Consider the following 12,792-nt stretch of genomic DNA (forward strand, 5'->3'; position numbering starts at 1 on the left):
TTTGCTCCTATATTAAGCCCACCCCACCACCTCCACCCTCCCACCCTATTACTACCACCTGTGATATTATTACCCACTCGAAGAAAGCTGCCCAAAACAGGGCAAATTTTGGGTATCAGAAGTTTATACACCCACTCAGTGATAGCTAGTAAATAGATGAATAATTGGTGCAAATTTTGTTTGCACAGCTGTAGGCACTGGGAGGTTATTACACAATGATAACTTAAAATCACCATATCTCCTAACGAAGCTTTGTGCGTCGAAACCTGGTTTTGTCAAATTTAGTCACATATACTGAATGAGAATAATTATGGAATAATAGGCTGGATACAAGAATAACAAAAATAATAATAGGAGATTTTTTTGGGAAATTCTGGAAAGAATAACAGGTAAAATTTTGAGCATAATAGGTTCAGGCCTATCTACGGACATCGTTGAGTAGATGGTTGGTCATCGAAATAGAATCCTAATAAATTCTAGGGGTGCAGTAATTATGCCAGAATAATTTTCAGCATAATGCCAGATATCATTATTCTAACATTTTGAAAGAATTATTAAAGATTTCATGAATGAACAATTGATATACTCTAATAGAACATTCACCAGATCGAGATACTCTAATAAAACAGTCACCAGATCGAGATACTCTAATAGAACATTCACCTATATTTACACTAATAAAGCAATCAATCCTATTTTTGCATACTACTTTATAGAACAATCAAATATATTGTTTATGTGCAACAATATTTTAAATAAACAGTCAATTCTACATTTTTATTTCAATTTATTGAAATAATTTTGAGAATAATGCATAAGTTTTGGAGCATAATGCAAGCTTTTCCAGGAAATTCTGAATAGAATAATGCAAAGAATTATGAGCATATTTACCTCAGCCCTAATAAATTCTCAACCTCCTTGAGGTGAAAAGAGAAGTCATAAACAGAGGAAGATGACAATCAATATGACCAATGACATGCACTGAATGAGTTGCATTTACAGATTTAAAGTTAATGTTTGCCTGATGAGTATGCAGACTCAAATCAGCATTTATCTCTTCAGCAGCAATAATCCATTGTCCTTATCACTTTTAAGAGGAATATAATTATCGTAAACAATGACAATGTAAGACCTGCACCACTTTAGGAACACGACTTGTAAATTTCCCATTGAGATGTGTTTCCATTAGCCACGAAAAATACACTCCTGTCATATAGATAGGAACACAGCAAACAGTAAGCCTGCTCATTACAATACCCCCAAAGCAAGCTACCCACCACACGCTATCAAATTCCCCATGGATGTCTAAGGATATAAATAAATACTAGTGATAGGCATTCAAGTATCCGAGATTTTTTAATTAAAAATTTCTCCGTATATTCCCCAATAGAACCCTGGCACAAAACAACAACTTGTGTTTAACTTGGGAGTGCTCCGTCGTCCAACCTCCAATGAGGATGAAAATCGCTGTGGGGTTCCTCCACACGCTGATCATCATGAAAATCTTAGTTTTATCATGCGCGTTACATATAAGTAAAGTTTGGTATTGTTTTGTAATTTTTTCAAGCCTTGTAATGTATGTAGAATACTTTAAAACTGTAAAAAAATATACTGTCGGGTGGAAGGTAGTATTGGTGCTTACTTTAAAGTGCATTGTTACTTCGCTCGGGTTAACGATTTTCAGCTCCAGAACAATTTTCTGATGGCTGTGTCATTGATCAGCTCAAAAGTATAAACCAATTCAAAGTTGGCAAAACAATGCCATAATTGAAACGAAAACTCCACCTTCATCATTGTGGCACCTCCACTTTAGTTTTTTACCTTTATAAGTTATTAACTTGATGTTTTTACCAACTTGAGATAGCCACTTGCCTATAGGTATACACCATTGTATTGAGAAGTGTGCAGTAGGTGAAGCATATTTGGTCACCACAAAGTATACAAAGATTGCTGAGATACAATAAGACCTGAAGTTACTCTCATTACATGTACAAATTTGCTGCTAAAAGCAACTGCAGTTTCAAGATAGTCCAGATTGCTAGATGACTTCCTGATTCAATTGTGCCATTTTCCCTTTAAAATGTATGGGGAGCCCCAAAGAAAAATGTACCCTTTTTAGTTTTTAAGTATTGTGCATGCCAAAGTAGCTAATTCCAACCTAACAAAGTATATATTTCTGACATCGGCAATCAATACTCTCTATCTATTGAGCATATAAAAAGCCTGTTTTTTCCAAAATTTAAAAATTGGGCTGGAATGCCTACTAGTGATGATGTTCTAATGCCTGAATAGTAATGAGTACTATTGCAGTACACAATTCTGAGCTCCGGTATCATTAATAAATTAAAAGTACAACCATCTGCTTTTAGTTGAATTTACTAGGCACAATTATTGTCTGGTAAGCTGGTTTGCAGCATTAATACATTGTCAGTAATTTGTTTGCATAATTACAGGTTCACTGGAGTTAATTAGTAAGATGCACTCATTGCATACTAGTATCACTACTAATATTGAAATTCAAACAGTGTCCAGTGATTGTGTTAACATAATTTTTATAGGGAATGTGCATCATTTTGTAAATAAATGTTGCAGGTGCCAGTTACAGTCAATAAAATGAATATGTCACCGTCTCAGCAAAAACCCGACTTGTTTGCACAATTAAATATTTGTTTTTATTCACTCAGCAATATCGGCAGTGTCCAAGGAATGGACCACCACAGTTTCAGCCTTCTGTAGTGTGTAGTTTTGGAATTATAGCAATAGACAGTGGAAGAGCAAGGTAATCGATTTGTACAGCTACAATACTGAAAATAAACTGCAGGCGCTTACATTTGCAGCCATAACTTCCGTTTGAATTAGCCTACAACATTGCAATTTGGCTTAAAACATTCACCATGGATCAGCACATCAGCCAAGGTATAGTAATATCCCTGTAGATACTTTTGCATATGGATATGAAGGTGGTTATGTAGAAGAAACAATGACAATCTTGTTTACGTTTACCGCATCGTAAACAAACACACGTGTCACGTATACCGTTGAAACTAGAGAAACGAAACAAAGATTTTCGAACTCTCCACGAACAAGCAAATATGATGGTATATAGTTTTAATCGATTTGACTCTTCCTTCTTCGAGTACTGGCCCAATAAAAACTTGCATAATCTTTTTTGTAGCATGCGTAATTTTTACAAATTATTTTTAAATTTCGTTATTCTTAATACGCACGCTTGTGCAAACAAGTCGGGTTTTTGCTTAGACAGTCACATATGTAATTGGTGTTTACATTGCAGTTTAGAAAAGGATTGATCTCGTAATTTTCTTTGGCAGTCCAGTGTTTAAAGCGGCGTTTGCGATGGATGACAGCTATAAACTTCTTTAAATATATTGGTGGTCCATAAAATGAGTGCTTGGTCTAGTACCTTGATTGACATCAACCCAGGAGTTTTGAAATCTTTGTATCATCTCTGTAAAGCAAAAGTTCACATGAGCTATGTATTAGTATTTGATTGCAGCACATTGGAAATACTAATTATTGTAACTTTTTCACCATTTAATTTTTGTTCGCTCTTATGTACAAGTAGGTATAGGCATGAATTAACCATTATTTATGTGGAAAAGAATGGTTCTATATCAAGACACACGGTAGTGTGTCGTGCGGCCCAAGAAGCCGGCGCGTAACACCCGTGAGTATATTGACAGGAAGAAAGAAAACGCAATTTTCGCACCTCCGTAGCTCTGTGCTTCCTTGATGAAACAAGACGATTTTTTCTGTGGACATGCCCCCCAACTGCAGCACTCCACATTCCAAATTTGAGCGAAATCGCTTCGCGCGTTCCCGAGATATGCGACTTCAAAAATTGGCTGAGTTTCTTCGTTTTTTTTTCTTCTTATTTTTCTTTTTCTTGTCGCACACTTACAAAAACTGCTATAAAACTCGAACGCCGTATCCGATTGCCTTGAAATTTGGCACACAGAAGGGGGATATAAGGGCGCATCTCGGTACCAACTTTGGCAGGAATACGATAAACAGGCAAAGAGTTATGAGCGATTATTCACGAAAAATAACACCAATATGTTGTCACGCCTACAGGGTAAACCGCGTATGGGAAGAAGCTGAAAATCGGTGGGTGAATAGGTTAACTATTGAACCTCAAACCTTTTGTCGTCTGAAAGAAATCGAGCTAAAAAACAGGAAGATACAACGAAAAAACCAACAGTGTGTAACAATTACGCAATCGAGATTAGCTAATAAAAAAACGACTGCTTGCCACGCCTACCAGATAAACCGCTTGGGGTAATGCTTTGAAAATCGTTGCACAGATGGAGTAATCATCTTAGAAAGGCTCATCAATGGTGTAGAAGAATCAGACTTAAAGCCACGGAGTTATAACACGAAATCCAACTTGGTGCAGCAAGTGCGAGATCGAGATACTCTAATAGAGCAGTCATCCTAATAGAGCAGTCATCCTAATAGAGCAGTCACCCTGAAGATAATTCAAGAGATCAGTTAGAAATAAGAAACCTGTATAGAGATCAGCTACACACAAGTCACCCTGTAGAGAGATCAGCTAGAAGAAGTTACCTTGTAGGGAGTTCATGCAACTGTGGAAAGAGATAGTTCAGCTAGAAAAAATCACCTTGTAGAGTTCAGCTACAAAGAAACTACCATGTAGAGAGTTCAGCTACAAACAAATCGCCCTGTGGAGAGATCAATAGAAGAAGTTACCTTGCAGAGAGTTCAGCTACAAAGAAACCATCATGTAGAGAGTTCAGCTACAAACAAATCTCCCTGTAGAGAGATTAGCTAGAAGAAGTTACCTTGTAGAGAGTTCAGCTACAAAGAAACCATCATGTAGAGAGTTCAGCTACAAACAAATCTCCCTGTAGAGAGATTAGCTAGAAGAAGTTACCTTGTAGAGAGTTCAGCTACAAAGAAACCATCATGTAGAGAGTTCAGCTACAAATAAATCTCCCTATAGAGAGATCAGCTAGAAGAAGTTACCTTGTAGAGAGTTCAGCTTCAAACAAATCACCCTGTAGAAAGATCAGCTAGAAGAAGTCACCTTGTAGAGAGTTCAGTTACAAAGAAACCACCATGTAGAGAGCTCAGCTACAAACTAGTGACCTTGTAGAGACATCAGCTAGAAGAAGTTACTTTGTAGAGAGTTCAGCTACAAAGAAACCATTCTTTAAAGAGCTCAGCTGCAAACAAATCACCTGTACAGAATTCAGCTACAAATAAACCACCCTGTAGAAAGATGAGCTAGAAAAAGTTACTTTGTAGAGAGTTCAGTTACAAAGAAACCACCATGTAGAGAATTCAGCTACAAACTAGTGACCTTTTAAAGACATCAGCTATAGAAGAAGTTACCTTGAGAGAGTTCAGCTACAAAGAAACCATTATTAAAAGAGCTCAGTTGCAAACAAATCACCTATACAGAATTCAGCTACAAACAAATCACCATCTAGAGAGATCAGCTAGAAGAAGTTATCTTGTAGATAGTCCAGCTACAAGCAAATCATCCTGTAGAGAAATCAGCTAGAAGAAGTTAACTTGTAGAGAGTTCATCTACAAAGAAACCATCATTTAGAGAGTTCAGTTTCAAACAAATCACCTGTAGAGAGTTCAGCTACAAACAAATCTCCCTGTAGAGAGATCAGCTAGAAGAAGTCACCTTGTAGAAAGTTCAGTTACAAAGAAACCACCATGTAGAGAGTTCAGCTACAAACTAGTCACCTTGTAGAGACATTAGCTAGAAAAGTTACCTTGTAGAGAGTTCAGCTACAAAGAAACCATTCTGTTTAGAGCTCAGCTGCAAACAAATCACCTGTACAGAATTCAGCTACAAACAAATCACCCTGTAGAGAGATCAGCTAGAAGAAGTTACTTTGTAGAGAGTTCAGCTACAAAGAAACCATGCACCATGTAGAGAGTTCAGCTGCAAAGAAATCACCCTGTATAAAATTCTGCCACAAACAAATTGCCCTGTAGAAAGATCAGTTAGAAGAAGTTACCTTGTAGATAGTTCAGCTACAAACAGATCTCCCTGTAGAGAGATCAGCTAGAAGAAATTACTTTGTAGAGAGTTCAGCTACAAAGAAACCACCATGTAGAGAGTTCAGCTGCAAAGAAATCACCCTGTAGAAAATGCAGCCACAAACAAATTGCCCTGTAGAAAGATCAGTTAGAAGAAGTTACGTTTTAGAGAGTTCAGCTACAAAGAAACCACCCTGTAGAGAGATCAGCTAGAAGAAGTTACCTTGTAGATCGTTCAGCTACAAACAAATCACCCTGTAGAGAGATCAGCTAGAAGAAGTTACCTTGTAGATCGTTCAGCTACAAACAAATCACCCTGTAGACAGATCAGCTAGAAGAAGTTACCTTGTAGATCGTTCAGCTACAAACAAATCACCCTGTAGAGAGATCAGCTAGAAGAAGTTACCTTGTAGATCGTTCAACTACAAACAAATCACCCTGTAGAGAGACCAGCTAGAAGAAGTTATATACCTTGTAGAGAGTTCAGCTACAAAGAAACCACCATGTAGAGAGTTCAGCTGCAAAGAAATCACCCTGTATAAAATTCTGCCACAAACAAATCACCCTGTAGAGAGATCAGCTAGAAGAAGTTAACTTGTAGAGAGTTCAGCTACAAAGAAACCATTCTGTATAGAGCTCAGCTGCAAACAAATCACCTGTACAGAATTCAGCTACAAACAAATCACCCTGTAGAGAGATCAGCTAGAAGAAGTTAACTTGTAGAGAGTTCAGCTACAAACAAACCATCATTAAAAAGTTCAGCTTCAAACAAATCACCTGTAGAGAGTTTAGCTACAAACAAATCTCCCTGTAGAGAGATCAGCTAGAAGAAGTTACCTTGTAGAGAGTGAAGCTACAAACAAATCACCCTATTGAAAGATCAGCTAGAAGAAGTCACCTTGTAGAAAGTTCAGTTACAAAGAAACCACCATGTAGAGAGTTCAGCTACAAACTAGTCACCTTGTAGAGACATCAGCTAGAAAAGTTACCTTGTAGAGAGTTCAGCTACAAAGAAACCATTCTGTTTAGAGCTCAGCTGCAAACAAATCACCTGTACAGAATTCAGCTACAAACAAATCATCCTGTAGAGAGATCAGCTGGAAGAAATTACCTTGTAGATAGTTCAGCTACAAACAAATCTCCCTGTAGAGAGATCAGTTAGAAGAAATTACCTTGTAGAGAGTTCAGCTACAAAGAAACCATCATGTAGAGAGTTCAGCTGCAAAGAAATCGCCACTGCCCAAATTTCAAGGCAATAGCTTTTTCCAATCTGAAGTTATCAATTGTCAAAGTTGGCAAATTGTGTGTGGAAGGCCCCTTTTCGCAAATCCAGTCACATATGTATTATATATATAATTTGTACATTTACTGATAAAATATTTAAACTACATCTACTTCATCTTTTCTTCTTCCTGTAGTAAAGAAAAAAAACATACTTTAAAAAAGTCCCAAAGCTGGCCATAGGCCGGCTTTGGGGTATACAAATACAAAAAGAAATGAAATCTAATCCAAAACAGCCAAGCTGTAACAAAAATTTACCTGAATTGTCATTATTAAAATTTTTACCATTAACCTACCATCACAGCCATTTCTTGGCCGCCACCTTGGATTTCACATCTTTTTTCACCATAGCCTTTCTGAGGGCCGCACACTTTTTTTACAGCTTGGCTGTTTTGGATTAGATAGTATTGTCTTTGTAGAGTTCATATACATAAGATATGCATGTCTTATTAAACGCCTGTAATTTATTTTCCTGCACAAAATAATTTTTTACTGTTTATACTTTATAGCTCTGTAACTCCAAAAGTACTAGTTTCAGAATTGTGAAACTCTAGTTGTATTCTAAAGTGTCGAGTATGTGAGTCTGCCAGTTGTTTTCATATTAGCTAATCTTATTATGTTTATCATCATGGGCCATGCATGTTTGGACAATGGTGGAATGTAAGGCTTAGCTTATTGCTCAAATGAATGACCTTGAGCAGTCTTAAAAATGATGGAGTGTACATGCACTACAGCCATATTTTAATCTCTTGTTTGCATTAATGTTTGATGGGCCCATGTTGAGAGGAATTTGTGTCAACACAATGATGTGTGAGATGTTTATTTAATCAGTGCAAGCACTTCTGCATTTAAGCAATTTGAGGGTATTCTCAGGACATTGAATATTAAACCTTTCTCAGTGTCTGGGGGCTGTGCTCCCAGACCCCCGCGTCTGGGAATGCCTACTGCTTCAATTTAGAACCTCCCTTTTGAGATTCCTGCATATGAGCCTGTTTCATACCTACATATGATAGTAAAGTAATAAAATCACTACAAATTGATGGTGTGTTACCTACAGTGTAATTGTTGGTGTAGTGATCAGTGTATAAAGTTTGCTCACTTTCATACAGAATTAACACAACTGGATGAACATTTTTCTCAATTTTGTAACTGTTCATGTGATGATTACCAATTTACACTGGAGAAGCTGAAAGGGCTACCCCAATTATCAATTGAGGATCACCAACAACTGGGTGCTGTGATATCATCATCATGTGATGTTCAACTGGTCAATGAGAAGATCTTTACTTTCCTTATTGTAAAATTATGTTATAATGGAAGTAGTGGTGGCCTAGCAGGACTGTGTGATGTGATGGACAATTTGATTGGATCTGGTAAATCAACTGGTGGTGTACCACAAGGTAGAGTGTGGTATGTGATTCTTGGGCATAATCAGAAGTTTTCCATGGGGTTTCCAGATTTGGTAGTGCAGGGATCTGGAGAACCACTGATAGATTTTAACATCAAATGCTACAAAATTTACTAGTTCATAGCTACTCTATGCATGGATAATACAAATTTAACTATTAGTATATACCAAATATAACTATGCTTATATTATGGTTTTAATATGGCTGGCCAAGAGTATTAATTGTTCCAAATAGCTATAGCCAAATTCTGCATGCAGTTAAAACTTAAAATTAATGTAATCTTAACATTATTCTTTAATACTTGCAATCTGTTATGATGCTATATCAGAACTAGTATTAATATTAAAAATTATAAATTTAAAAATAAAGTAGGAATCCAAGCAATAAAAAGTAGCGAAACAAGAGAAGAGCGATGGTAGCCATTACAGCATAGCTCGGTGGGAAATCCCTACTTTGGCATGATATAGCCATTATTTTGTGGTCAATGCCAAAGTAGGAATTTCCCACCGAGCTATGCAGTAATGGCTACCATCAATCTTCTCTTGTTTCGCTACTTTTTATTGCTTGGATTCCTACTTTATTTTTAAATTTATAATTTTTAATATACTAGTTTGTTTAGTTTTTTTTGTTAAAGCATACAGCTAGCTATAAACATGTGACTGTTCTATTAGGGTGACTGCTGTGTTAGAGTATCTCGAGGCAGCCTGCAAGATGTGCGCTTGCCCAAAAAGGAGCGTGGTTTCAATCGATTATAGAGTATGTCGAGTCAGCCTTCCAAATTGAAGGTGTGTGGTCACTAAAATACAGCTAGCACAAAAGGGGTGTGTCATTGTGGTTTCAATCGGTAGATCGATAATGCGTAGAATGAAGAATGGGCGTGATCTTGTGACCCATCGTGAAGCTATCTAGCTAGTACCAGTACCTCATACAGTACCCTCCGTCATAGATTATATCAGTAAGGAATATAATCTATTCCTCTGTTCAGTAGCATAGTCTAAGCACCTTAAATAATCTTATGGCGTTTATTATGCTGCTTAAAGAAAGTGTTGATACGGAAAATTAACGCCTCAATATGGTTTCGTTGGATGAAGAAGAAGACAAGCAGCCTGATTGAAGATAAAAGAAAAGACAAGGCGCAGAGGGCACACACTCGTCGGAACCCCAAAAGGCACATCCCACTGGTGAGTTTGCTAGTGTTACGTAAAATGGTTGCCGTGCACTGCTTTGTTTGGCCTCTAGGCTTGCGACTGTGATCAGTCAGGCAGTCAGGCAGTCAGTCTAAAATTCAAAGTTTTGGCGATTTTTAAAATTCTGTATCCGGCCACCTGTAAGCGTTTTGTTGTATTTAATGCTGTTTTATGTATTATATGGACTAGTACTATTCCGTAAAGGTGATTTTCGTCTCATAAGATATCTCTAGGATGATTTTAAAGGCGCGATTTTGGGCAGCGAGTGAAAATTTCACATGGATTCCTACTTAAATGGTACGACCGTACCGTTTGATACATCTGGCTGCTCTATTAGAGTATCTTGATCGTTATTAGAGTTTTTTCTCCTTAACACTTGTTAAAATGGATTTCCTAATGCATGCATGCATGCACTGTAGTTCTGCTCATTCTCGTCTTTCTGTAGCAACTATATTTATCAAGACACACGGTAGTGTGTCATGCAGCCCAAGAAGTCAGCTGCCACACCATGAGTATATTAACAGGAAGAAAATGTGATTTGCACACCTTTGTAGTTCCGTGATCCCTTATCAGATTAAAACCAAATTTGCTACAGAAGTGCCGGCTAAGTAGGGAAGTATAGTTTCCAAATGTGTAGAAAATCGCTCCAGCCATTTCTGAGATATGAGTGACCAAAGTTTGTGTTTTTCTTCATTTTTTTTCTTCTTTTCACACACTTCACAAAATCTGCTATAAAATGCAAATGCGTATACAGTGGAACCTCTCTTAATGTTCACCTGAGTTGGGCAGTCACCTCAGCATAACGGCCACTTGACTATGGCCCCGACCAATTCCCAATCAGTTTGTACAGAAATAGTTTGCATTAAGCGGTCACCTCTATAACACGTATAACAGCCAGTTTTTGAAGTCCCAAATAGCACTTCATTATACAAAAAGCCTCTCACAAAGCGGCCAGCAACAGCCATGATGGTGAGTAAACTGCTACAGTGGAACTTGTCTTAGCGGCCACCTGCCTATTAAGGCCAAGAAATCTTGGCCCGAAGGTGACTGGCTTAGACAGTTTCCACTGTATAACAGTTTATACTCACAGTTGTGTTCTGTATAGGTAAGCTTATAACTACTCCATAGCTTTGTCTCTTCACGTGATTCTATATAAATTTCACCTCGCAATATGTTGATTTGTAAGGTCGCTCTTACTCTCAGCAGCCTTCGAGTTCAATATATCACAACAAGTGTGATTATTACTTCCCTTTACCATATAATCACTGCAGAATACAGCAACTACTGAGACAATTACAGCTACACAAAAAAAGTACGTCCATCTGCCTCGTGGCAGCTCACGTGTGTCCATCCCTGTTCCGTCCTCTCACTCCAGAAACTTTCTTCATCAGTCCTCACAACTTCCTGAATTTACAATTGTGCAGTTACCAGCTAACTGTCTAGTCTCAAATATAAGTTAAACTACAGCTTTTCCTTCACTGGCTTTGTAGCAAGGCAGCCTAGTGATAATGTCTCCATACAGTATCTTCTGGCTCTTATTGGTCATCCTATCGGCTACTTTGTTTATACCTTTTAGCTATAGCTATGTAAATAATGCATTGAAATGTAGGCATGTGTGAGGATAGCTATAATCGCAGGAATCTTCGTATAAAGGCCAAACCTTGGTTTGTTGTCTATGGCTGCTTATAGAGGATATTGAGTTAGGCAGCCACCTCTGTATAAAGGCCAAATATTTCTGGCTCAAAAGTGACCGCTTTAGACAGGTTCCACTGTATAATACAATCAAGCTGAAATTTGGTATACTTAAAGAGCTCATTAAGTCGAATCTCAATACCAAATGTGGCAGGAATCTGGTGAACATTCACGGAGTTACAACCGATTATTTGTGTAAAATAAAGTCATACTTCTGTCATGCTCACAGGGTAAATTCCTTGGAGGAATGAGTTGAAAAGTATGTTGTAGATGGAGTAACCATCATAGGAGCGCCTTATTGTAGTGTTAATACCCTATACAAAGACCAACTTGAACCAAATGATCCCATAGAAGGATATGTTAGAAACAAGTCACCTTGTAGAAAGATCAGATAAAATCAAGTTACCCTGTAGAGAGTTCAACTAGAAACAAGGCACTCTGTAGAATGATCAGCAAGAACAAATCATGCTGTAGAGAAATCAGCTAGTAAAAATCACTCAGTAGAGAGATCAGCTGGAAACAAGGCACCCTGTAGAGAGATCAGCTTGATCAAGTCACCCTGTAGTGTGTCCAACTTCATTACAAATCACTCTGTTGAGAGTTTAGCTACAAACAAATCTCTTAGTAGAAAGTTCAGCTAGAAACAATTCAGCTAGTAGAAATAAGAAACCCGGCTCTGTTAGGCTTGAGTTTATTATGCTCCAAAATTTGCAAATTATACTTTCTAACATTTCCCCAAATTTATGCATATTATTCTTGTTTATATGCTTTTTAGAAATGCAATATGATTTTAGTTTGTGTGCTTTTTCTTTGTGCAGAGAAGTTCTTCATATGATAGAATGTAAATGGAGAAGTATCAATTCAACTGCAACATATAAATAATAGCAATAGCTTGAAATTGGGATGTACTACAGAGTTGGTAGGCATATTAGAGCAGGGGTGCATATCTATAGTCATTCAAAAGCTATAAGGATTTTCTTCTCTAATATCTTTGTTGTAGCTTTGTATGTAAATAATTATGTAGAAAATATTATGTATGGTTTCTAATTGATCTTTTGATTTGTAGCAATCGGTATTCAAAGGACAGCAACTGCTCAATATAATATGTGACATGCATTTGCAGCACCATGCCAAGTACATATTAGCCTTCTGGGGACAAACACTTTAATTGGTTCTCATTCTCT

At 37.4% G+C, this 12,792-nt stretch overlaps 1 protein-coding gene across 2 annotated transcripts in view; it reads left to right on the plus strand.

Moving 5' to 3' along the window:
- Nucleotides 1–12,792, plus strand: part of LOC136257264 (uncharacterized) — a 185,225-nt gene that overhangs the window by 75,918 nt on the left and 96,515 nt on the right. For both annotated transcript variants that reach the window (XM_066050356.1, XM_066050355.1), the window contains exon 7: nucleotides 8,430–8,720. In XM_066050356.1, coding sequence (XP_065906428.1) covers nucleotides 8,430–8,720 — 291 coding nt within the window. The remainder of the gene's footprint in view (nucleotides 1–8,429; nucleotides 8,721–12,792) is intronic.

Source organism: Dysidea avara, chromosome 6 (assembly GCF_963678975.1).
Source record: "Dysidea avara chromosome 6, odDysAvar1.4, whole genome shotgun sequence".
NCBI lineage: Eukaryota > Metazoa > Porifera > Demospongiae > Dictyoceratida > Dysideidae > Dysidea > Dysidea avara.